This window comes from Heterocephalus glaber, unplaced genomic scaffold, assembly GCF_053883595.1.
Source record: "Heterocephalus glaber isolate CG9 unplaced genomic scaffold, H.glaber_assembly_v1.0 deba00000071, whole genome shotgun sequence".
Taxonomy (NCBI): Eukaryota; Metazoa; Chordata; class Mammalia; order Rodentia; family Bathyergidae; genus Heterocephalus; species Heterocephalus glaber.
In genome coordinates this window covers 250,781-275,683 of record NW_028258137.1, presented here as the reverse complement: position 1 = coordinate 275,683, position 24,903 = coordinate 250,781, and the positions used below count along the sequence as shown (strand labels likewise).

General features: G+C 58.9%; 3 protein-coding genes across 20 annotated transcripts; 1 reads left to right on the top strand and 2 right to left on the bottom strand.

Moving 5' to 3' along the window:
• Window positions 1-693: 693 nt before the first annotated feature.
• Window positions 694-6,723, top strand: Cdk10 (cyclin dependent kinase 10). Of its 3 annotated transcripts, none has more exons than XM_013071431.3 (13): window positions 694-830; window positions 1,821-1,893; window positions 2,543-2,614; window positions 3,057-3,159; window positions 3,261-3,342; window positions 3,607-3,674; window positions 4,179-4,231; window positions 4,371-4,440; window positions 4,942-5,001; window positions 5,228-5,351; window positions 5,429-5,568; window positions 6,026-6,078; window positions 6,269-6,723. In XM_013071431.3, the coding sequence occupies exons 3-13, from the start codon at window positions 2,596-2,598 to the stop codon at window positions 6,364-6,366; spliced, it is 870 nt and encodes a 289-aa protein (XP_012926885.1). In that variant the 5' UTR covers window positions 694-830; window positions 1,821-1,893; window positions 2,543-2,595; the 3' UTR covers window positions 6,367-6,723. The 3 variants fall into 3 exon arrangements, with proteins under 3 accessions (XP_012926885.1, XP_004842688.1, XP_012926884.1); XM_004842631.4 differs by having other exon boundaries at window positions 711-868; XM_013071430.3 differs by having other exon boundaries at window positions 735-868; window positions 1,788-1,893.
• A 2-nt stretch (window positions 6,724-6,725) lies between these two features.
• Window positions 6,726-10,596, bottom strand: Spata2l (spermatogenesis associated 2 like). Its single transcript, XM_004842629.4, has 2 exons — window positions 10,104-10,596; window positions 6,726-8,460 (listed from the first exon to the last, which is right to left on the bottom strand). Exons 1-2 carry the CDS (start codon window positions 10,404-10,406, stop codon window positions 7,480-7,482), a joined length of 1,284 nt encoding a protein of 427 aa, XP_004842686.1. The 5' UTR covers window positions 10,407-10,596; the 3' UTR covers window positions 6,726-7,479.
• A 3,912-nt stretch (window positions 10,597-14,508) lies between these two features.
• Vps9d1 (VPS9 domain containing 1) lies at window positions 14,509-24,901 on the bottom strand. 16 transcript variants are annotated; one of them, XM_087207527.1, is made up of 16 exons: window positions 24,625-24,845; window positions 23,323-23,398; window positions 22,054-22,146; window positions 21,791-21,950; window positions 19,919-20,121; window positions 19,770-19,832; window positions 19,337-19,389; window positions 19,150-19,237; window positions 18,918-19,003; window positions 18,033-18,523; window positions 17,289-17,418; window positions 16,812-17,020; window positions 16,551-16,647; window positions 15,500-15,604; window positions 15,043-15,128; window positions 14,509-14,861 (listed from the first exon to the last, which is right to left on the bottom strand). In XM_087207527.1, the coding sequence occupies exons 4-16, from the start codon at window positions 21,870-21,872 to the stop codon at window positions 14,554-14,556; spliced, it is 2,001 nt and encodes a 666-aa protein (XP_087063653.1). In that variant the 5' UTR covers window positions 21,873-21,950; window positions 22,054-22,146; window positions 23,323-23,398; window positions 24,625-24,845; the 3' UTR covers window positions 14,509-14,553. The 16 variants fall into 16 exon arrangements, with proteins under 16 accessions (XP_087063653.1, XP_087063535.1, XP_087063573.1 ...); XM_087207409.1 differs by having other exon boundaries at window positions 19,919-20,030; XM_087207447.1 differs by having other exon boundaries at window positions 19,919-20,030; window positions 22,054-22,143.
• Between the last annotated feature and the right edge of the window lie 2 nt (window positions 24,902-24,903).

Here is a 24,903-nt window from a genome sequence, read left to right as displayed (position 1 = left end):
AGGAGCAGGAATAGCCCAGCTTTCCAACCCTCACCTCAACCCTCTGCACGTCCCATCACATACCACCTGCGAAATGAGTGCAGCCCCTGGGACCCTCGGGCTCCTGAGTGCTCTCCAGCAGCCTGTACCCTAGTTCCCTCCCATCAGTGCTCCCAAGCTGGCTCCAGAGCCAAGCAGCTTCCCAACCTGTCGAGGCCAATGTGAGAGTGGAGGGGAGCACGGGACGTGCAAGCGTCGAGTCACAGCCCCCTGAGCGCCCCCACGAGGCCCCAGCCCAGCTCTGCCTGGAGATGGGGGAGGCTGGCCTCACACAGGACTCTCCTCCGCAGGAGGCTGCTTCCAGGTCCCCAGCGGCTGCCACAGCATAGCTCTCATTTGCAGCTGTCTGGTGCAGGACTTTGAAGCACTGGGACTACTGCTGTCCTGATGGAATAGACCTTGCCACTTAAACAACCTTGGAAGCTACAAGCTGTGAGCAGCCAAAACAGCTTCTAGCGGGTCAAAAGCAATCCGAGAGTAGTCTAGGTCTGGCTGCGGGCAGTCCTTTGAGCATTGCTACCTCTGCTGGATTTCAACAGTGAAGTCAAAATAGGAGACATGACGCCCCACATCTTGTAAACCTCCACCTCTACTTTCTTTTCCAGGCCAGAATCTCAGTGGTCCTGGCGGATCCTAGGAGTTCCGGCGCCGGGAGAGTCCTTGGTAACCGTTGTTAAGAGCCAGGTGACCGGAAGTAGATCGTGCGCGTGCGCACACGGAGGGCGAAGGGACGGCGCTCAGCATGGCGGACCCGGACCCAGAGTCGGAGCAGATCCGCCTGAAGTGTATCCGTAAGGAGGGCTTCTTCATTGTGCCTCCGGAACACAGGGTGCGACAGGGTGCCACTCGCGAAGCGCTTCCCGCCTCGCCACCCGCAGGCCGGATCGACAGGGCCGGGAATCTGCGTCGCGCTGAGGCACCCAGGCTTCCAGCACTGGCGGGAACGATAGTCCCAGAATTCCTTGCGGCCTGCGGGGAAGCCGGCGGCGGGGCGGGGGGCACGCGGGGCGGGGCGGGGCGGGGGGCGCGCGGGGCGGGGCCTGTGAGTTCCGAGCCTAGGCTTTGCAAAAGCAGCTCTATTGGGGAGGAATTTGCCTGTGAGAAGAGTAGGAGGAACCCTAATCTCAGCTACTCTGGAGGGTGAAGCAGGAGAGTTATTGAGAGACCTTGTCTAAAAAAAGAAAAAGGGCTAGCTGGGCGTGGTGGCGCATGCCTGTAATCCCAGCACTTGGGAGGCTGAGGCAGGAGGATCTCCACGAGTTCGAAACCACCTGAGCTACGTAACGAGTTCGAGGACAGACTAATAGACCCTGCCTCAAAAAAAACATAAATAAATAAAGATATAACGCAGTGAAGATGTAACTCAGTGCGAAACTCTTGTCCAGAGTGCTCAAGGGCGGTTCAATCTGTAGTGTGGGGGAGCTGCCTGTGATCTCTGGAGGTCACAGGTGCCCCTTGTAATCACGCCCTATGGCCACATGCCCCTGGTAGCATTACCTAACATAAAGAAAGAAGGAACCATGGATGTTGAAGACCATCTTTGGCGGTGTTGGCCTCTGACAGCACACCCGTGGAGCATGGGAGGGAGTGGATAGGCCCCTTCGGAGTTTCATTCGGCGTGGGCCCCGCTTCCTACTCCTATTACCAGAAAAGCCTGGTGCAGCTGCCTTTCTCTTTGGTGACCAGTACACAAGCCTGCCTCTCCGTACCAGTTATGGGTGAAATACCCACCTTGCTTGTCCCGTCAGCTTCCTGCCCACACAGCTGCACCTGTCTTTCAGCTGGGACGATGCCGGAGTGTGAAGGAGTTTGAGAAGCTGAACCGCATTGGCGAGGGCACCTATGGCATTGTGTGTGAGTGGCCCAAGTAGGGGACTGGAGCCACAGCTGGGTTTGGGATGGGTGGTGGGTGTGTTGTTGCCATGGCAGCCGCACTGGGCTGGAAGGGCTCTGTTCTTGTCCAAACCAGGCCCAAGGCTGGCTGGGGAGCTTTCATTGCTGGTGTAACTCCATGAGCTTCACACCCTGTCTGGATAACGGAGAGTGTCAGTCACCCCAGTGTGTCAGCATAGAGGGGCAGAGCTGTCAAAGTGATACTGTGTAGAGCTTCCTGAAGCAGCTGGACTCATAGTAGCTCCAGGGATGAGTCATTCTGCCAGGTGCTTGGAAGCTGCGCACACTGACAAAACTCTTTGTGGAGCCATCTTTGCACAAATAAGGATTGTTTTTTCCTGGCTATAGTAAGCAAAGCCGAGGCTAAGGAGGAGAATGTGCAGGAGGGGCTGAGGCTGATTTCAGTACACAGATCAAAGCTGGGTGCCCTCTGCCCAGCTCAAGCAAGAGGGAGCTCTGGGAGTGCCTGTCTTGAGCTGGGAATTTGCATGTGCAGAGTGAGGACTAATGTCACTAGGCATTGGGTCATCAGGAGAAGGGGACCCTGGGGAGCTCAGGGGCCTTGGACAGGGTCTGGGGTAGGACTATCCAAGATGGGCTCCCATTCTAGATCGGGCCCGGGACACCCAGACAGATGAGACTGTTGCCCTGAAGAAGGTGCGGATGGACAAGGAGAAGGATGGTGAGCGGAAGTAGGGGTGTGGGCCATTCTGGCTGGACTTCAGCACAGATGTGGCATTGTGCACATTATCCAAGGTTTTCTCAGTACTGAACCTCCCCAGGGCGCCTGCGCAGGGGTAGAAGGGTACCTTTCACCCCATCCATGCCTCAGCTCCCCAGCCTTGCCCCCCACGAAGGCCTCTGGGTTCTGTCTGTCCCTGCTCTCCCACTGTCATCATGACTACACCCTTCCATCCCAGCTCAGCTGTCTCCCTGGTGCCAAGCCCCAGGCCTGCCCTGCATCCTCCGGGGTGCACTGTCACTCACAAACAGTGCTGGGCCCAGAGAGATGCTGTTTGCAGAGAGGGTTAGGAGTGTGCTGGGGATGGTGGTGGCCTCGTGTAGGGTGTGTGTGGAGCCAGGGAGCTGCGGCCAGTGATGCTTACCGGGCTGGCTTGTGGTAGGCATCCCCATCAGCAGCCTGCGGGAGATCACGCTGCTCCTGCGCCTACGCCACCCCAACATCGTGGAGCTGAAGGAGGTGGTGGTGGGGAACCACCTGGAGAGGTACGCATCCCAACCTAGTCCCCGGGTGTCCAGCAGGCCTGGCCCTGTGCACTAGGAGACAAGGGAGGTGGTTTGGCTTTGTCCTAACCTTCTCCTTACAGCATCTTCCTGGTGATGGGTTACTGTGAGCAGGACCTGGCCAGCCTCCTGGAAAACATGCCCACTCCTTTCTCTGAGGCCCAGGTGTGTGGGCTTCACGTGTGTGGCGCAGCCTGTGGAGCTGCTCAAGAACATGGAACTGCCCGTGGGGCACGCATGGGGTGTGGGGAACCTGGGCTCTCTCTGCACGGCAGGTAAGTCCCTGGAAGGAGGGGGCAGCAGCACCTCCCAGCTGTGCTAGGCTCCTGAGGCTACCTTGGGGACTGTTGGGCCTGGTGGCCAGTACCAATGTGGGACAGCTGGGCTCCAGCATAGGTTCGTACAACCAACACCTTGACCCTCACACAGGTCAAGTGCATTGTGCTGCAGGTGCTCCGGGGACTCCAGTACCTGCACAGGAACTTCATCATCCACAGGTGGGTGGGGCCGCAGCAGAGGATGGAGTCCTCAGAGGATTGTGTCCAAGGCGTGGCCTGGGCTGGGCAGTCTTATAGTGGGCGTGGCCTGGGGGGTCTGGTATCCTAGGCCTTGAGGGTCTGCACCAGTACGCCTTCCAAGTGCCAGAGGACAGCTGTGGACACGCAGCAGTCCTCTGCCTGCGGGGAGGGGTCCAGGATCAGGTGAGCCTGGGAAGCCCCTGGGTACCTCTCCTGCTCTGACGGAAAGCTGGGCCCTATAGACGCTGCCTGCAGAGCCTCGTCCAGGCCTGCTCGTCCAGGCCTGGACACATGTAAGTCTGAGGTCTCGGCTGTGGGTGGGACTGAGCAAGACCAGAAGCCGAGTCCCCTCATGTGTGCCTCTCCACTGCCAGCCCTCTGAAACGCTGACATACCCGGGATCATGTGCGCCATGGCGACAGTCTAATCTAGTATCCCGTGGGCCTGCCTCCTGGGAGCACCAGCCTTTTCTTCCTGTTACAGGGACCTGAAGGTCTCCAATCTGCTCATGACTGACAAGGGCTGTGTGAAGACAGGTGGGTGCCGGGCACCGGAGCCCCGTGTGTGTGTGTGTGGAGGAGGTGGGAGTGTCAGCCCTTGTAAGTGCCCCGGAGTCCGGGGCTGGCCCAGCCCTGGCCCCGGCCATCAGCCTTGCCCCCTCTGCCTCTGCTGCAGCGGACTTTGGCCTGGCCCGGGCCTCTGGGGTCCCAATGAAGCCAGTGACTCCCAAGGTGGTCACCCTCTGGTGAGTCCTTTGGGACTGTGGTGGCTCTGGGGTGGACGTCATGGATCTGCAGGAGCCAGTCTGTGTGCCAGGGCAAGGGTGCCAGGCTCTGTGGCCTCGGGGGCTGCCTCACATATGAGGCGTCACCTTGGCCTTACGCAGCCAGAGCACCAGGGAAGGGAGGGGTGGTGGCTTTCAGGAGTTACATTTCCGGCAGGCAGAACGGGGTGGTGGTTAGGGACAGGACACCAATGGCCATGTGGCCTCTGCTAAGTGTCACTCAGCCCCATGGGAGACCAGGCAGACAGTCTCAGGTCTGTGCGGAGGACATGGCAGTTTATAGCCACAGGAGCCCACTGCCCACGGCGCACTCTGCCTGCAGCACCATACCCAGTGTTGCCTGGGAGTGATGACCCCGTTGCTGAGACTGCCTTGGCCCTCAGGGTAGCTGTGCCCTGTGGAAGCTAGGCTCGGGCCTGGGCGCAGAGGTAACTGCAGAGCTGAGGTGGTGCTTGTGTGCAGGTACCGTGCCCCTGAGCTGCTGCTGGGAACTACGACCCAGACCACCAGCATCGACATGTGGTGAGAGGGCTGCTGCCCTGGGCACGTGGGGCAGGGGCAGGGGGCTTGGGCCTGACCCCAGGTCCTAGAGGACACGTGAGGAAGGCACACCACTGCTCCTTGGCCTCTGGCGCTCAGCTCTGTGGGAAGCAGGTCTGCCCTCGTGGCAGTCATATGCCTGCCCACCATGGCACCCTCTGACTAGTGTCAGCATGGTACTCAGTCAATCCACACCCCTTACCTGCAGGGCCGTGGGCTGCATCCTGGCTGAGCTGTTGGCCCACAAGCCCCTGCTCCCTGGCACATCTGAGATCCACCAGGTTGACCTGATTGTGCAGCTGCTGGGGACGCCCAGCGAGAACATCTGGCCGGTTTGTGCCCCTACCTAACCCTGGCCTGCCCATCCTGTCCCTGTCCTTTCTGGGGTTCCAGCTTTCCCTCCCTGCAGGGCTTTTCCAAACTGCCACTGGTCAGCCAGTACAGCCTGAGGAAGCAGCCATACAACAACCTCAAGCACAAGTTCCCATGGCTCTCGGAGGCTGGGCTGCGTCTGCTGAATTTCCTCTTCATGTATGATCCCAAGAAAAGGTGTGGACACCTCCTGCAGCACCCTACCCACCTTGTTACCTGGGTGTGCGGTTTAAGAGCTCAGGGGGACCCTGTTGCTCAGGCTGCTGTGGCCCTGCACCAGTGAGGGTGCTGCCCCATGCAGAATGGAGACACCTTTGACCCAGTCCTGTGCTCATCTTGTAGTGCCAGGGACAGACCCCAGGGCCTCTGCAGTGGTCACACACTCTGCCGTGAGCCAGACCAGGCTCCTTTAAAGACGGCTGCCCAGAGCACAGGCTGCGCTACTTTTAGGCGCCCTGCCAGACACTCCCACAGGATCACCCTGGGCTCCCATGGGCTTCTGGCCCTCAAGCCGTTCACTGCCTCCCCTTCTGTTGCTGGGGGTTTGGCCCAGGGGCTGCTGAGCTGGCCTGAGTTCATGGCAGACAGGCCCCACTAAGGCCAAAGATCCCATTGGCGGGCTGCTTTTCTCCAGGGCAACAGCGGGGGACTGCTTGGAGAGCTCTTATTTCAAGGAGAAGCCCCTGCGTGAGTTCCTCACTCCCTCAGGGGCAGAATGCTGGGGCTGGGTGGCAGCCCTGGGTGCCTGTGTAGACCTGGGGGAGGGGGGAGCTGATACAGGGCTGGGTATCCGGGGCAGCCAGGCTGGGCTTCGGTGCACGGGGGTTCAGACCTGGAGTGCACCCCCAGCCCAGCACTGAGCTGCCTTCTTCTGCAGCCTGCGAGCCAGAACTCATGCCCACCTTCCCTCACCACCGAAATAAGCGGGCTGCTCCAGGCGTGGCAGAGGGCCAGAGCAAAAGGTGCAAGCCCTGATGGTGGCCACATGCAGACTCCAGACCAGAGGTGTCCTGGGGATCCGGCTCTCTCCATGAACCACCTGCAGCTCTCCTGCCCAGCACCTGGCAGGGTGTGAGCCATGGGTGATGGGAGGGCTAGGCTGTTGCAGTGCCACCCAAGCCTGTTAAAGCTGCTGCATGGAACCCAGGGAGAATCCTGGCTCTAGGCTGTGCCCTGGCCTGGGATCACTGTGGTCTTTGGGGCCAGCTAGGGCACAAACAGGCTCTGATGACCCCCAGGTGGGGATGGTGGGAGGAGGACACTGCTGAAATGCTAGGGAGAAGTGGTGGGCTCCCACCCTGGGGCTGGAGAGATAAAAGGCTTTCAAACAGATGTTGTTGCATCATCTTTTAATGTACTGAAGAGCTCTGACTCGTGTGACAAGAACAGTGTCCCCAGGGTGCTGGGCAGGGGTGGGACAGGGATGCTGGGGGAGGCTCAGAGAGGGAGGTAGAGGTTGGGACACAGGGCAGTGGGTACTGTATCTACCCTCACAGGGCAGACCTGGCCCACCCCACCCTGTGGTCACTGGTTCTGGGGCCCTAACGAGAGGCAGAGTGACTCCCTCTGGGGCCAGCTGTGCCCGCCCGTGGATCCACCACAGGCACCGTCAGGGCAGCTGGGGTGCTAGTGGCTGAGAATCATCACCTCCGCTGGGCAGGAGGGTGATAACCTCCCAAGCCCTCCTGGCTGTGACACTCAGGGGAGAGGCCTGGTCCTCAGCCAGGTCAGCCACGCACCTGACAGAGCCTCAGGGCAGGCCTGTGTAGGAACCCCAAACACGAACTGCAGGAAGCAGGAACTGCGGGGCGCTGATGGACCTCCAAGGGGCAGGTCCTTCCTGGGGGCAGGTTTGGGCACCATGACACAGACAGGCTGACTCTTCTGTCGGCATGTGAGGCTGGGCACTGAGGACAGGGATGCATGAGAAGTCCCTGCAGCCCAGCTCAGCCTCTGCTAGCAGGTTTAGGGTCCCTTTCCAACACACAGGGCCAAACTGCCCAGCACAGGATGGGGCAGCCAGGGACCCCAGCCGCCCCTAGAGAAGCACCATGGAAACTGTCGCCTGGAACCATTGGCCAATCAAACCTAGGGTTGGGCCCCAGGGCTGCTGTAGAGCAGGGTATCCACCCGAGCACGCTGCAGCCACAGGCGCCTCTGGGTATCACTGAGCAGCGCCCGCAGTGAGTGCCCCTGGCGGCAGGCAGGCAGCACAGCGCAGTGGGCAGCATGCAGCTGGTGGCAGGTGTCACAACACAGGGCCGGTAGGGCACCGGGCGCCAGGCAGCTGTGTGCCTGGTAGCCCAGGGGCTCAGGGACAGGGCTGTAGGCCGAGGCTGGTGCCCCCTCCACCCGCCTGTGCCTGGGGCTGGCCCGTCCTGGGCTCCTAGGGGCTTCGGGAGCGGCCAGGTCCCCAGGCTGGCTCAGCTCGTGGCGCAGTGAGAGGAAGGAGAAGGCAGAGGGCTCGGGCTGTAGCTCCTCCTCCAGAGCCCCATAGGGTGGGCTGCTGGCCCGGGGCAGCTCCTCAGCCGGGGGCTCCCAGGTGTGGCCCCCGCTGCCCCAGAGTTTGGCACTCTGTTCCCAGAGCGGTGGCAGGTAGGCCAGCTCCATGGGGGGCGAGTCAGGGCCAGGTGACGCTTCCCCATACAGGCTGACCTCCTCCGAGGCCTCGTCTTCCTGCAGGTCCCGGTACAGGTCCAGGGGCGACCCGTAGGAGGCAGGGCGGCCCCTCGGGGGCAGGGGCGGCGGCTCTTCCTCCTGGGCCAGGCGCTGCTGCAGCCAGGCCACACAGGAGGCCACGTCCCTGCTGGCCCGCCTCGCCCGCAGCAGCTCCTCAGCTGGCAGCACACTGGTGCCCAGCTGGGTCAGCACCTCCCCCAAGATCTCACACTCCAGCCGAAGCGCGAAGCAGCCCAGGGCCACCTGGACCAGCTGGCAGGCAGGGGGCAGGCTGGCGACCATCAGGCGGTGGTTGTCCCTGCGCACGTAGCCCATCTTCTGGAAGCTCTGGATGAGGAGCTCCTCGGAGAGCACGCCCTTCAGCACATGCACGTAGCCCCCGGAGAAGGTCTGCAGAGGGGCCCTGGTCAGCAGCTGGCCTGCCGGCATCCGGCTCGCCAGCTTGAGGTGCTGGTGCCTGCCCCAGGCTGCTCTGACAGTGTGGGGCAGGCTGGACGGCAGGGCTTTCAAGATTTAACTAGGAGTACGGTAAGCCCCCAACTCACGGACATTCTCGCTGTGAGCTTTTCCAGGTGTACTCACTTCGTGGATTACGAAAGAATCCAACTTAAGAACGTTCTCCCAGAACAGAACTCATTCATAAGTCAAGAACAAACATACGGCGCTGGCTCACAGCGCAGGACAAGTAAAGAACGATGCACTGGGTTTTGTCCTCAGGGCCCACCGGCCTCCCCATGAAGACCTGCACCCTATTGGTTCCCATGTATCTGCTGCACTTGTTTTTCGATTTCTGTTTGTGTGTGTGCATGTGAGTGACTGGGCCTTTGCTCTGAGCTATATCCCCAACTCTTTCGATTTTTTGAGAGGTCTCAATAAGTCACTAAGTTGCCTAGGGTAGGCTAGAACTTGTGATCCTCCTGTCTCAGCCTCCCAGAGTGCTGGGATTATAGAACCAGCAGCTTTTTTTGGAGGGAGGGGATTTGAGATAGATAGTTCAGGCTATGTAGTTCAGCCTGGCCCTGAACTCACAATGATCCCCCTGCCTCAGCCTCCCAAGCGCTGGGATCACAGGCATGCGCCAACCACGCCCAGCAGAGGAAATAGATTCTTAAACACTCTTACACTGTGGTCTTTCCCCAAAACAGTCCTGAGGAGCTTTTCCCTGCCAGGACAGGCTTTGTGGTACATTTTATCTTGCTGTATAGTATTCCACTGTGTGGCTGAACCAATTTTTTAAGTCTCCAGAGGTTCTAATGTACAGCTGGTGAGAGTGTGGGAATAACAGATGGGAAAGTGCTTTCTAGACTACAAAGCCTGTGAAGACTGGAGAGCGTCAGGACCAGGATCCCAACTCTCAGACTGCCTGGAGCATTTCTATAGTCCTCGAGAGGATGACAACCTCCAGGCATTGGGCACCAGCTGCAGCATTTCCTCCCTAGAAAAGCTTATGAACTGGTCCACTATGCCCCTTTGTTACAGGAAATGGTTCAGCGAGATTAGGCAACGTGCTCAAAGTCACACAGCTAGAAGTCCTGCCCCTGCCAATGTGAGTGCCCAGGGCCTGCCTGCCTGTTCCGTTCTGGTCCTCGTGCACCCTACACTGGGGTGTAAGATGAATGAAAGCCTCCGAACCTGGACCAGCCGGCAGGTGTCCCCACGGGGTAGGTGACTTCCGAGCGCCCCGGGGAGAGGCTGCCGCTGCCATGGCAACGGGCAGAGGCATGTCTCGCCCACGTGCACACTGACGTCATCGCCTTCCCACGCCTCGGAACGAGCTCAGGGCAGGCAGTGCCCTGCCCTCCCAGGGCAATCCCCCTTCCCGGCGCGAGCCCCACCCCCGGCTCTCCTTCTAGCTTCAGCGCCCTCCTTTACCCAGGGGCTCGGCCCACAGCCTGGAGGGGTCAGGATGACCATGGATCCTCGATCCCCGTGGGGCCACCCTCGGGTTTCTACGGCCACTAAGGAGGCCAGGGTCCCCAGCAGGCGGTGCCCACGCTGGCCTGCGCCCACAGCGACCCCCGGGCGGCGCGCACCTTGATGGTGGTGAACTCCTTCCGCCAGGGCAGCAGGTACAGGTGCACGGCCGCCAGCTCCAGCAGCTCGAAGGCGCGCGCCAGGCCGCGCAGCGCGGGCGCCAAGTCGGCGCGGCCCCAGAGCCCGTCGGTGAGCAGCGCCAGCGCGTCGTCCTGCAGCGCGCCGTGCAGGTCGAAATCTTCCACCAGGATCTGCCAGAGCACGGCGCGCAGCGAGGGGTCCCCGCACACGCCCGCACGTCCGCGCCGCAGCTCGCGCTCTAGGCACAGGCGGTAGTCTTCGGACAGCGAACTGCTGCCCATCCTGGAGCGGCGGCGGGTCAGCGCGCGCCCCTAGCCCCGCGCCCAGGCCCACCGGAGCACACTGCGGCCCGCACGCGGCGGCGCTACCTGACCGCGCCCCGGTCCCCCCGAGCTGCCGCCGCCGCTGCTCACCGCGATCTTCCAAGGCGGCGCGCTTCCGCCGCGAGCCGCTCGGCGCCAGACCGCGGCCGCGACGTCGGGGCGGGGCTCGGCTCGGGACCGCCCCTGTGGTGTGGGCGTGGCCTAGCGGGAGCGGGGCAGGGCTTGGCTCAGGTTTGGCCCCGCCCCGCCGGATCCCGGCAAGAGCTCCTCTCTGGGTTCCTATAACCGCGTCGCCCGTCCGCTCGGCGGGCCGATCTGTCAATGCTGCGGGTACCCAGCGGGCCCTCGGTCAACGTCCGGGGGAGAGCACGCGGAGCGCTCGGGCCAACCATCCGAGCACGCTGGCTCCGCGTGCCAGAGCCGGGCCTCCGGGGCGGGGCTTTCGCCTTGACTGGCGGGGATTGACCCGAGGCGTGAATGGAGGCGAAGCCTCAGCCCTTTCACCTTACCCCTTCCTTTTTGCAGTATTCCCTGATCTCTTCGTTCATTTTTAAATTTTTGAGGTGGGATCTTGCTAAGTTGCCCAGCATGGTGTCGAGCTCGCCGTCCTTCTGCCTCAGCCTTTCAAATAGGTGCGATTACATGCATGTGCCACTCACGGCAGCCTCCTGCGTGCTGCCACAGGCCTGTGATCCCAGGTACTCAGGAGGATCGTGAGTTCGACAACACCTGGACAACTTGGAGAGGCCTTATTTCGAAATAAAAAATAAAGGCTAAGGATGTAGCTCAGCGCTTCCTGGATTTAATTCCCACTACCAGAAAAATATTTAAAAAGCAACCTCGGGCTGGACATGTAGTTCAGAGGTAGATTGCTTGCCTGGCCTACGGAAGACCCTGGGTTCGCGGCCCTGGGTTCCATTCACAGAGCACTGCATAGTATAAAATGGAAGGCATAAAACAACCCCCAACCAACCGAGGCTAGGTGGGCGCCCCCTGTGGGCAGGTTGCAGAGGACCAAGATATTGATCACGCCCAAGGCAGGCTGTGAGAGTTAACCCTACGGTGGGCTTGTTTATAGACGTGAGGCCGGCCGAAGCCTAGGTCAGAGTAACTCGCACCCAAATTCCGTTCCCACAACTAAAACCTTCAGACAAAGACAGTGTTCCAATTACAATCATATATTTTGTCTATTCTGTTCCTAATTCAAGAATGCTTTGTCTTGTCCTTTATGAGCCTTGTTTACATTAATTTCCATAGAAACCACACTTTGCCTTTACCCCCATTGATCGCCAATAAAAGTCAGTAGAAGTCAGTGCCTGGGGCTGGCCAGGGGCCTTGTTGGTTGCACCATCCTGCCCCACCCCCCTTTCTTTCTTTTTTTTGGTACCAGGGATCAAACTCAGGACCTTGCACTGAGCTAACTCCCCAGCCCCTCGCTTTCTCTTTCTTAGTTCTGTCTCTTAGTGTGTTCTTTTTCTGAGGCCCGCATCGCACACTAGGCAGGTGGGTATTGGAATCTAACTGCAGGGGTGTTTGGCACCAGGTCAATCCCAAGTGTCTGACCCGGAGCTGCAAAGCCAACCCCTCCCAGGTTTTGTTTGAGCCCCAGGATCTCAGGTCATTTTCTTTCCCTGGCTTTGGTCTCTTCTGCTCTGCTCAGCCCCTCCCCTAGTCCCACGGGTGGAGGAGCGGTGGCCCTTGGCCTTGGGGTCCAGGCTTCAGTAGGCATCTTCTGCAAGACCACACCCCCTTCTTGGTAGCCCCTGCTCCTCACCTCTCCAGGCCAAGACCAAAGCCAGGCACGTTCCCTCAAGACCTGCCTGATTTCTCTCCGAATTTTTACCTGGTTGTTTTCAGATATTTCAAAGGAAACTTTCTAAATATTGTAACCATGTAGGCAGATCTCCCTGAGGGAGGTGCTGGCTACCACTAACACAAGCTGTCCCCATGAACCTGCCCAGATGAAGATACAAGAAAAAGTAAAGGACTTTCAAATACACTTGCGCAGTGAGTTGAGTGGCTGGTTGCACCTGGATAGCTACTGGGGACAGGTGCGGTCTCCTTTGTCTTCCTGGCCCTCGGTGGATGCTGTCACCCCTCTGGACTGACAGGGAAGACTTGGGAGGTCAGAGGCCCCATCCATACACACCTGAGGCCAGGACTGGCGGCTGGAGGGTGCCCGGTCCACCCCGTAACTCTCTCCCCACTACGTACTCAGCATTGTTCAGCTTTCCCAAAATTTCCCCAGTCCATGAATATGAAGTTGTATCTTGTTACTGTTTTAACTTGCATTTCTTGATTATTGTGAATTTGAGACAGGGTCTTTCTTTGTATTGCAGGCTGGCCTTGAACTCATGACATAGCACAGGCTGGCCTCAAACTTTTGGCAATTCTCCTCCCTCAGCCTCCCAAGTACTGGGGATTACAGGTGTGCCACAAGCTCAATTGTTGTGATTTTGAACCTCTCATACTCGTTTTTCTTTTTCTCTTTTGCAGCACTGAGGGTTGAACCCAGGACCTTTGAGTACATTCCTAGCCTTTTTTAAAATTTTGAGACAGGGTCTCGCTAAGTCTCTAACTTGCCCAGCCAGGTCTGGACTTGGGATCTTCCTGTCCTGGCCTCCCAGTACACTGGGATCACAGGTGTGAGCCACATACATGGCCCTGGTTAATGCTTTGTTTTCTCCTCTAGATCCACAGCCTGTCTGTAGCCATTGCAGTGTTTTTTCTTTGCCATTGCAATTTTCGTAATTGGGACTCCTGCATTTTGTTGTTGACTTGCAGGATTTCCAATGGGAACAGTCTGTTCCTCATTTCTGTTCTGTGGGTTGCTACAGCTGAGGAAGGCTGAGGGCTGAGTCATGCACAAGACAGCGCCTGAAGACAGCAGCCTCACTCTGCGCAAGGGTGACGGTGTCAGGGCTCACGAGATATGCAGCTCATCCCCCCTATTCTGTGGAGCAGTGCACAGGGATGTCACTGCCCCAGGAGGCTTGGTGGCATGCTGGGATGAGTGTCCAGGCCTGGGGACTGCTTGCCCCCAGGTACATGCACTAGGGACAGGTATGAGCCTCTTGGGCCCAGCAGAGCAGAGGAGCCAATGGGCAGTGAATGACAAGCTGGGAAAAGTGTGACAGAGCACGCAGCAGGCGGTGGGTGCCAGCCTCCCCCTGGAACGCTGGGTGAGATGTTGATGGGCACCTGGCCTGTCCCCTCCAACCCCCGGGAAGTTCCTGCCAGAAGCTGCTCTAGGACTCTGGCTGCCCTGCCCCAGCCATCCAGCACCTGCCCTTGGGGTCCCATGCTTCCTGCTGGGCTCCCCCAGCTCTGGTAGTGCCTGGGGAGGCATCCTGCTGTTTCCTATAGGGGGAGCAGCTGTCACCCACAGAAGGTACAGTGCACTGTCCCTTAGACCAGCCACTGCCACCTCTAAGGCCCTTTCTCCACAGATTCCGACCACCACCCCACTGCTACCTCTTGAGTCCTTAGTGCCTGGCCACCTGCCTCCGTGTAGTGGCCTGAGCTTCCAGGGCCTTTCCTTTCTTGCCTCCCTGCTCTGAAGGCCTCTCTGCCTGGCCTCTCTCTGCTATCCCTGCACTGTGTGCCTCCCCACATGCAGAAGTGCTGCCACCGCAGGGCACTGGACTGTGTCCTCCCACATGGGATGCACGGCCACCTCAAGGCCCTAGTGTGCACAGGCAGAAGTAGGGCCATGGGAGAGGCTCAGATGCCACAGGCCACTTGAATGCACGTCCAGGGCTGGAACACACAGCTGTTGTGGGGCATCCCTGCATGTGTGTGGGACAAGCTATCATCACGGGCATCAGTGTCCCTGTGGGAAGCACAGTCGTGGCACATTGTTCCTGTGTCCACGTGGCGTGATGATCCGAGAGGCCCCCAGGTGGCGCTCTGGGTGAAGTTGGGCTGTCCTAGACAGCAAAGTCCATGCCAGCCTGGCCAGAGCAGCCCTGTGACCCTGCTCCAAGGCAGAGGGTCTGGGTAGCTGTGTGCCTGCGCCCGGGCCATTGGGTGTGGACGGAGGAGCCACACGAAAGCAAACTGCAGTGACCTCTTTATTTTGGGCCCAGTTGGCGGCCACATGAACTCACGCCAACCTGGGCTGGGCAGGACAGGGTGGGAGTTGGCTGGGGCCCAGAAGGTTCACTGACCACTGCCACTGTGAGCCAGGGTGGGGGTCCTGGCAGGGAGGGGTGCAGCGAGCAGGGCAGCCACTGCCCAGTGAATAAACAGCAGGATCTGTGCCCAGGCTCAGGCAGGGGAGGCTGGCTCTCACTCTCAACTCTGGTCCCTCTGTGCAATGCCCCTGTGGGTGGGCAACTCCAGGCTTCCTTCCCAGGGCCTCAGAGGCCAGCATGGGACAGCAGGGTACAGGGAGCTGACGTGCCCATCCTGCTGCAGAAAGAGGCCACCCTGAGCCGTGGGGGCAGCTGTGGACCAGGAAAGAGGCCAGGGCCAAGGGTCCACTACAGCTGGCTGCCCTTGGTGCCCGGCAACCGAGTGCAGAGCACCATGGAGGCCAAGGGGTCATCTTCAGCGGGCAATGAGCTGTCCCTATGGTCCAGCCTCTACTTGCCCAGGGCCCCCTGTGGCAGCAGCTCCACGTAGTTCAAGGCACTCTGCAGTGACGTCAGGCAGTAACCTTCCTCTCCAATCAGGTATCTAACAGAGGCAAGGGGGTAGCAGGTGTCACATGAAGGGGATAGAACTCCCCGCGCTGTGCTCCCACAGGCTAGGACTTGGGCTGAGGGAGCCACAGCTAGGGTTGTAGAGAGGCTGCTCCCCACCACCTGTCCTCATCCTTAGGTGGGAGGGCTGAGGAGTGGCCCTGGAACATGACTGGCCTTGGGGGACAGCCCCTCGGCTCCTGTCTAGGGTCCTGGGGACATGGTGGGGTCAGTGTCCCACATGCAGCCCGTCATCCGCCGACCACTGGCTTAGATCAGGGGTGAGGTACCTGCTGGACATAGCCGCCCATGCTCAGATCCTCCTGTGGGGATCCCCGCCCCTCCCCCCCGACTGGGGGTTCCTACCCCTCATGGGTGAATTCCTCCAGGGCTGCGCATTCTGATACCAGCTGGGGAAGGCCGCTCCTCAGTACCACAAAGGACAAGATGGGCAGCAAGTCATCCGCACCACTGCCGGGCAGGGGCACCATGGCCGGTGGGCTCTGGGGCCAGAGCAGCAACAGACTCCCCAAACCCATGGCCCCTGGGGCCAGCCTGGGCTGGCTGGCTGCTGTCCCAGCACTGTCCCACCCACTGGTGGTGCAGTACACCAGCAGGAGAGCCCATGCATGTAGCAGGGCCAAGTCTGCAAGTGTGGTGCTCTCCTGCTCCTCTGGTCCTGGGACCTCTCCGGCTTCTTGGTGCCCCTTCTCCCCAGGGGTTGCCCCGAGACTGGGGTCACTCAGTTCAAAACCAGACCCCCAGACTCGCCTCAGGAGGGTCCATGTGCACTGAGGGCCCCAGAAGGCCACAAGGCACTCAGCCCAGGAGAGCAAGAGTCCAAGGGGCAGTGAGGTTCAAGGCCAGGGCTTGAGGCCGGCCCCCACCCACTGACAAGGGGCCAGGGCAGGGCGGGTGTCAGATCCCTCCACTTGCAATGACAGGTATCTCCATGGCCAGCCCTGGTCCACAGCTGAGGTCAGGGGGGTTCAGGGTAGGATGAAGCATTGCAAAACTCAGGTGGGGACAGCTCTCCTTCTCTAGGATGTGGCAGACACCCCCAGCTGGGAGTCAGTGCAGGAGCACCCCCAACCTGGTCTCCCTGGAGGTGTGCAAACGGTGGTCCAACTGGGGGCTTCTGGGAGTTGCTGCCTTAGTTTGACCAGATCAGCCAGGGGTCCCAATCCTCAAGAAGCCTTAGCCTACCCAGAGGGCTGGGATGTGGTCTCGGGTGGGAGCCTGCCTTCTCTGAGCCCACGTCCTCCACCTTCCCGGCAGGACCAGCTCTGGACACACCTGGAGAAGCTGGCCGGGGCTCCTGGGCCAGGCACAGGGGAGGGCTGTCCTCCCCTACCCTGACCTCTGTGAGCAGGACAGCCTCAGCCCCAGGGTGCCGGGGGCCGCACTGAAGACTCACATGGCAGCTGCAGGGGTTTGGGGTCTGGCCTCAGGCGTGGGCTCCTGGGCACGGCAGTAGTCTTCAGCACAGACACAGATGACCCGCAGGGTCCTCACTGTGGCAAAGAAGTGGCAGTGTGGGGCATTCTCTTCCAGGACTGTCCCACCCCCTGGGAGAGCCAGCACCATATTAGGGGTACCCCCAGTGGGGCTGTGACCCAGAGGAGAAGGCATCTGTTGTGTCTGGCCATACCCCTGCAGCCCCCACAACCTCCCGTACCGATGCAGCCCAGCTTCTTCTGCGGGCAGCTCTCCAGGACCAGCAGCCCCAGCTCCTGGGCCGCGCTGCAGTAGGGGTAGCTGGCACCCCCCTTGGCCTCCGGTTCCTGGGGGAGGAGCTTGGTGGGGATACCCAGGGCTGTGGGGGGTGCGTTCCGGTAGAGCTCCATGCTCCTGCTCAGGGCGGCCTCCCGAGCATGGTGCACGCTCCTAGGACAGAGAGGTCAGGCTCGGCCACTCCAGGACCCCACCCTGGAGACCGAGGCTGGGCTTTGGCTGGGACCTGGGGCTCAGCCTGGGTAAACTGGCAGTGAGGACCCCAGTTGTGGAGGGTGGGTACGGGCCATCCACAAACCAGAACCCCAGGGGACCGCCTCAGTGAACAGGAAGAGAGCAGGTGATGCACAGTATCCAGATGGGCCTGAGATGGCCACAGGCAGGGCCAGGCACAGGCTCAGCAGCCAGGCACGGGCTGTACCTGTACAGGGCCAGCAGCAGAGGCCACAGTGGGGAGAAGAAGGGCTCCTCGAGGCAGGCCAGGCAACGGTCTTTGCAGGCAGCTGTGTTCAGGCTCTCAAAGGCCAGGAGGGTCAGCGAGAGCAGCCTGTCTGCCAGGAGCAGAGTGGGGACTTCCTCAGGGCCCTCCTGGCTAAGCCCAAAGACAGCCTCCGCCCATTCTGTCTGTGCCGCTTGGGGCCAGAGCCCAGCTCCCCACTCTTCCAAGGAGTCTGAGGAAGGAGGACAGCTCCTTCCTGGAAAGACCTGCGCCAGGTCTGCAGGAGCCCAAGGGACTCAAATCACAGGAAGCGGGGTGGGGGCTGCCGTATCAGCACAGTGAGAACCCAAGACTGTGGCTCCCGGCTGTTGGGCCCAAAGCTGGCATCCCTAGAAGGCCCTCACAAGCCACCTGCAACCTGACCCCCAAGGTGGGAAGGCTAGGGAGTGGGCCAAAGACAGCAGGGTGAACGGTGCCGGAGTCTCTTGCTGAGGAATCATGAGCCCTACCCAGTGGCACAGCCATGACCACCTGCTGACCATGGCCTTGACCACAGGCCCTTGTCAACCACCAGAGTGGAATTTGCTGGGACCAACAAGCAAGGCATGGGCAGGACATGCTTCCCTGGCCCCATATGGCCCAGCTAGGGGATGGCTGGAGACAGAGGGAGGGCCCGGGCTGCCAGCAGAGTGCCTGGCCATGGGCAGAGCAGCGCCCACAGCTCACCGATGGCATTGTGAATGTCCTTCACTGTGCTCTTCAGACACTCCAGCAAGGGCTCCCTCTGTGTCACCTGTGGCCCGGAGCCCCAGCTCCACCTCTCTGATGTAGCCAGGAACTGCTCCAGGTCCTCGAAGGAGCTGTCCTTGTCCGGCAGGTAGGACAAAGTATCTACCAAGGGTGAGGGGGGCCTGGCTGGGCTGCCATCTGTCCCTCTCTCCAGGGTCCCGGGGAGAAGTAGGGGGGTGTCAAGGGGTCCATCCTGGGGCTGTGGGGCCACATTGGGCTCTGGGGGTGACAACATGCAGTACAGGCTCTGGGAGGAGCGGAGGCGCCGGCTCCCAGGAGCCAGCAGCCTGTCAGCATCCGAGGGCAGGGAGCAGCATCCTGGGGCAGACATAGCACCAATAGCGCCATGGCTCACAACGGGATACAGTGCCTTGTACACTGCACACTGCAGTTTCTTCAGCAGCTGCGAGATCGGGTGGTCAGGAAGGCTGCAAGGAGAGGAGTCGCACCTAGCCATGAGGAGGACACGCACCCTTCCCCACCCCGTCCCTCTAGCCACAGTGGTCACCATCCGAGCTGCACAGAGCTGCAGTGTACTTGCTGGCCTCTGGCCTAAGGGCTGAGGAACCTGACCCGTCTGAGGCTCATGCCCTTATGTTACGAAAGAGTCCACCAAAGAGACCTCCACACTGTTTCTTGGTGAATATCCCAGACAAGGTATGACTGGACCTGTCTGGGAGGCTGAGGAAGTCAGTGAAAAGCTCTCGTGTGCAAAGGGTGGCTGAAGCGCAGCTGGAGTTCCACTGTGGGAGCCCCTCACCCCTGGCCTGTCAGCCCAACGGCTACCTCCCCAGCCCTCCCAACTAGTTTCCTTGGGGGTACCTGAGCAGGTGTGAGACCAGGCTGGTCACCAGAGATAGGTCCCCTGGGCTCCTCTTGAGTTTGGCCCTCCAGTGCTTCGGCCAATCCTGCAGGACAGGGGGCCTTGGAGGAAGCACAGTGGGTCCCCACGATGGGATGCCCTCACCCTCCCCAGGGTGTAGGAGGACCCAGTGCCAAGAGGCCCATGGGACCCTGGCTCCCATGCCTGCCTGCTCGGCCCAGCAGCACTCACATGGTCTTGCTCGTACTCAAGGATGGCTGCATAGAGGGCCCTCTGTTCTCGCTCCTCGGGGGTCAAGGCGACCTGACTACAGAACTTCCTGGCGAAGAAGGACAGGCTGGGACCCCAGGGCTGGACCTGTGGGCACAGGAGCCCCACCAGGCCTCCCTACTTGGCTCAAGGTAGGAAGGAACTGCACCTGTTGGCGGCCTCCTGGAGCCGCAGCCGGCGTTCCTCCATCTTCCGCTGCAGCTGGGGTGGCAGAGTCAAGGAGCCAGCCTGGTTGACCTGGGCTGCCCCACCCCTTCCCCAACCGGCATCTGCTCACACCCCAGCACCCTCCACATCCCCAGGGATCCCAATGGCTGATACGGCTGCTACTGACTCCGAAGGAGCCATCCGGTGAATGGCAAGGCCAGAGGAACAGGGGATAAGGGCCAGGCTGTTCCCAGGCAGGGCATCAGAAGACACATCTTAGAGGACCTGAGGAGGGGAGCAGTCACCATGCTGGGTGGAGGACAAGTGGCAGCAGCGGGCCCAGGGAGCCCACGCCCACCCTGCTCCCCACAGCCTTCTCCCCCCGACCCTTGGCCTCTTCCCGTCAGGCCACCAGGGATGGTCAGAAAGGATGCCGTCTCCTCGCGGGCTCTGGCGATCACCAGGTTCTCCATCATCTGCCGCTGCAGAGACAGGGTCTAGGAGGGAAGGCAGGAGTGGGGCAGCTCCTCGCCACCACTTGGGCCTTTCCTGGACAACCTGGGCCCTCCCGGGCTCCACTCACCAGCGACGTCTTCTGTGTGGCCTGGCTGGGGTCCAGACGGGCCATCCGGGCCTCGTAGGTGGCCTTCAGTTTCTGGTTCTGCAGGGAGGCCTCCTCCAGTGGTGTCAGTTCCCTGGAAATGGTGACAAGCTGCCTCCCAGACCAAGAAGCCCGGGAGTGTGCGGTGACCCCAGCCTCTCCTTCACGCCCCTCCTGACCTTGCTCTGAGACCGGGGAGGAAGAGGTGGTGGTGACAGAGCAGGAAGGAAATGCAGAGGGGTCTGGGGCACTACCTGCCCTTCTAATCTGCCACAAACACTGGCCTCAGCAATGCCAGGACTTCTGATTTCTCAAGAGAAGCTAGACCTCTGGACTTTAGAAAAATCAACATGAACCTCATCAAAGGCATGGGACAAGCCAAACAGGGAAACTGGTTTGCAACCACAAAATGGAGAACTCTGCCTGCTCTATGGGGTATGGGGTCCTGAAATGACCACCCCCTCCAGGGGGCCCGGCTCTGCCCCGATGCTGCAGACACAGGCACAAGGTACCTGGGCACCCCTGGCAGCGGGCAGGAGGGGCTGGCCCTAAGTCACCCCAGAGGGCCCGCTGGCTTTCTACCTGAGTCAGTACCTCATTACTTCCAGAAAATTGTCTGCCATTACGTTTTCAAATAATGTGTCTCTCTCATTTTATTTTTGTAGAACTCCAAAAAATGTATGTTAGAACTTTCATCTCTTGTGCTTTCTGTTTCTGTGATACCTGCTGCATAAAACCTGACTGTAATCCCAACTTACTTGTTATGGAAATCTCGGAAAGAAATACACAGAGACACAGAATTTGGATAAAATAATAAAATTTCTTCTTGTGAGTGGATGGGAATGCCAGAAACCGGTCTGGTCAGTATCTGCACCCCTTTGTTCAGCATTTCCCTTTTCATATCCTTCTTAGCCAGTATCTCATCCCTAGTGGTCTTTGATGTATAAATACAATTCCAGTTCCTATTTACAAGTCACAGACACAAGATAGGCCATATACATTGTAAATCCACCCTGGCATGGTAACTTTGTTAGGTTAATGAAGTTACTGCTTAGTCAGATAATCCTCACCTTAAACAAGGAGTTACAGGAAAAGCAAATCTTAAAAGAACACATTACTTATTTTGTTTCCACAACTACCTTAATATTCAATCTATTAAGTTATATAAAACTTTTCCATATCATACTCATTTTCTCTTCAGCTGGATCTACGCTGCTGCTGTAAACTTGTCCACTCATTTTGGTGCATATGTGTGTATTTCCACTGGAAAATATCTTTTGTTTCCAACTAGCTTTTAAAAAATCACTTCAGTGTTATACTTTTTTGCTTCTTTTGTTTTGTTTTTGATTTGTTTTTTGGTACCGGGGATTGAACTCGGGACCTTGTGCTTGCGAGGCAGGCGGTGGAACCACTGAGCTAAATCCCCGGCCCCTACTTTTTTGCTTCTTTCATCTCTGAGTGGTTCTTTATTTAGTGGCCTGATTTTACAGTTTCTTACTCCCTGCAATTGATTTCAAACTTGCTTGTTTTTTCTCTAAATACAGAGAACACTGTCAAGGCCTGAAAGTTCCACCACAGGCTTTGCAGTTCAGTTTCTGCTATCATTCTCTCATGGTTTCTCATTTCCTTTTGTGCGTGGCAACTCTGCGCATCACTAATTTTATGAAAGATGAAGGTTCTTTCTTCCTAAAAGGATTTGTATCTGCTTCTGCCAGGCAAACGGGTATTTTCATTCTGCAGGTACTGAAAACCGAATTTGGCACCTTGAGCATGCTAGGCAAGCTCTATCCCTGAGCTACACCCTTCTCTAAACCCAAGTAAAGGCTCTGCACACCTCCCATCTTGCCATCTTACTTCTTAGAGTTTTGGGACTCGACTGCCTGAAGCTTCTGGAAGATCTCAGGCGGCACGAAAGGAGAGAGCTTCCCTCCTTCATCGGAGCACACTCTGCGGTGTCGGCCAATAGGTGGCGCCGTAGCAGCCATGGGTACCGCTGGCTTCTGGCGTGTCTTCCCTGCAAGCCATATCCACAGCCAGGCTCAGCCAGGTGGGGGCTGTCCCACCAAGCAGACAAAGACTGGGGGTACCCAGGACAGCCCCCTCCTTTGGGCACTTACCGAGCTTGGCAGCTGTTGACCGGGCCCGCTCCAGACACTGCTCCGCCAGCTTCAGCATCTTTGAAGTGTCAGGGGCCACTATTTCCCAGGCTTCTGGGGCAGAGACAAGAAGACCAGTTACGGTCAGCCTCACCCTGAGTCAGGTCCTTGCTGAGATGAAGGCGAAGATGTGGAGAAGCTCACCGCACTCATCTCTGATCATCCACCTTGGGCTCTCAACCACACACAAGCATGTGCTTGGCTAACCCAGTTCAGATTGACCCCTCACTGCTCATTGGGCCTGGGTGTCCAAATGCTGCACCTGGGTGGCGACCTTCACTCCTCACAGGCCACTGTGAGATCCCAGGATGAGCCCCAGGACTCACCTGACTCACCTCCTGCCCGTGCAAGTGCCCACAGCCCTTGTGTCTTCCTGCGGGCATGGCAGCGAGCACCCCTCCTCTTCTGCACTGCCCCTTTACTCCATGGGACCACTGCTAATCTTTATACCCCACTAACCCCAGCTCCTAGGTCACTATCCTGCTCCCCCTCAGAAGAAACCCCTTATAGACTCCATTTTCTCCTCATTCTACACCCAGCTCCCTGAAACTGTCCTTATGCTTTCCTCCCTTGCCAGACATGGTGGGCCACTTGGGCGTGTCTATCCTCTGGGATGTCTCCTTCCCTTGGGGTTCCTCCTGCCATGCCCTCCTCTCAATGCTTTGATCTTGAGAGCCAGAATTCTGAGTACACTTGGGCCCTGGGGAGCTGGGTAATCACTAGCTTTTCCTGACTGTGCTCCTATGTCCAGTGAGCCACTTGTCCCTCAGACTTAATATGTCCACGGTGACTGTCCACTTCTCTCCTCACATGGTGGCTCCTGCCCATTATCTGAACACACCCTCTGGTCTTTGGCTCCCATCAGCCCCAAGCAAGGCTGGTTCACCCTAAACCTTTGACTCCTCCCACCTGGCACTGGTGCAGGCCCCACTGTCCACCCTGCACAGCAACCCAAGCCTCTCTCACAAAGCTCAGAGCTTACACAAACGTCCTTTCACCCACCCAAGGTATACAGTCTCGCCCACATCCATGTGCTAGAACTGCCCCTACCTTTCTGCAGTTCATTCCTCCCTTCCCTGGGCTAGTATCTTGGCCCACTCTAGTCCCTTAATGTCAAACTGTGGTATCTCATGCTCATGGGCACCTTCTGCTAGTGACCAGGTTGGAAGGACACAGGAGACCCCCAGGCTTGGGACCCACTGGGGGAGGGCAGTGGCAAAGTTGTCGCACCTTTAGTTGATTCCACTTCCTCCAGTAGCACCTGGGAGATGTAGTGAACGCTCCTCAGGTATTCTGTGTATGCCTCCTGTGTCCGGGGAAGAAAAATGCTGGAGCTCAGGCCAGCAGAGGTGAATGGTTGCATCAAACCTGCCCAGTGCTCCTGTGGGAGCAGGAGCAGTGGTGTCTGATCATTTTTCAGTAACATACAGGGGGGTAGGTAGTAGGGGCAGAGACAGTAGCCACAGTGTCCAGACTTGAAGGAAGAGATGTCAGAGCACTTCCTCCTACAACTTCCGCACAGGGCAGGGAGAGCCAGAGACCATATGGGTTTCAATTTCTCTTCTCATTGCCTTTCTCAGATTCATTTAGTGGGCCAAGGGGAAACAGCCTTCACTGACTGTCCTTTTTCACTCTGTGCAACAAGTTTCCTTCCTGTGCAATTCAAGGACCATTCATTCCATGACGTAAGAAAAGTACTTTCTGGCCGGGGATTTAGCTCAGTGGCAACGTGCCTGTCTCCTAAGCACAAGGTCCTGAGTTTGATCCCCGGTACAGCAAAGAAAAAAAAGAAAGAAAGAAAAGTACTTCCTGAGAGGACAGGGAGAGAATGAGGTTGCAAATATCAGGCTCATTTTCTGGTTTAGGTTAAGAGAAATCCCTCTGCCAAATCCCCAAGTTAAGGATTCGCTGTGCACATAGGAGCCTGTAACCCTGAACGCTGCATTCCTATGGTGTGACAGCTCTGTCGAGGCTCTAGCAGAGCTAGGACATCGGAACTACAGCAGGTATGTTCACTTTCTTTTAGCCCAGTTGTCAAGTCTGCACCTCGGCGAAAAGCTCAGTATGAGTTTCAGGCAGGATTTCTGACTTGTGGGGGCACCTGCTGCCCTAAAAAACCAACTAGGAGGACTGGATGCTTTTCCTAGAGCAGCAGACTCTTCCTCCGCGGGCAGTAGCTCCACCGGCGTTTCTACCTGCCCTGGGCTGCCGCTCGCCCTCCCCGCGGCTGTTGCACCCTCCCGCCTGCGTTTCCTCACAAGCGACCTTAGGAGCGACAGTCGGCCTTTTGGGATGCTTCCCCATTGGGCAGAAGTCTGCCCGGGACCCCCGCGCGCGCGCACACCGTCCTGCCTGTCACGCGTCTCGAGGCTGCCTCGGAGCCGCCTCGAGCCCCTCCACAGACAACAACCTCGGCTCCCACGCTCTGACTCAGTGACCAGACGAGGAAGTGAGGCCAGGAGTGGCTCCTAGTCCAGAGTCCAGCGTCACCCACGGGGCCCTTCCAGCCCTCCCACGCCCCGCCACGCTCACCCGCGGCCGGTTGCCGGTGTCCAGCTCTATGGCCCGGTTGGCCAGCTTCATAGCGCTCTGCAGCGGCTTCGCCGCGCCGTCCCCGGCTGCAGCTGCCATGGTGACAGAGGGGCGGGGCGGAGCGGAACGCAATGTGCGCGGGAGCGGGGATCACCCGAGCCGCTGACATAGGGACACGGACGCACTTCCGGTGGGTGTACTTCCGGCGGACGCACGCCCGTGGAGACCTGGGTCTGGGAGGTAGAAGCTGCAGGTCGTGGGAGGCGGGGCTCGGGTCTT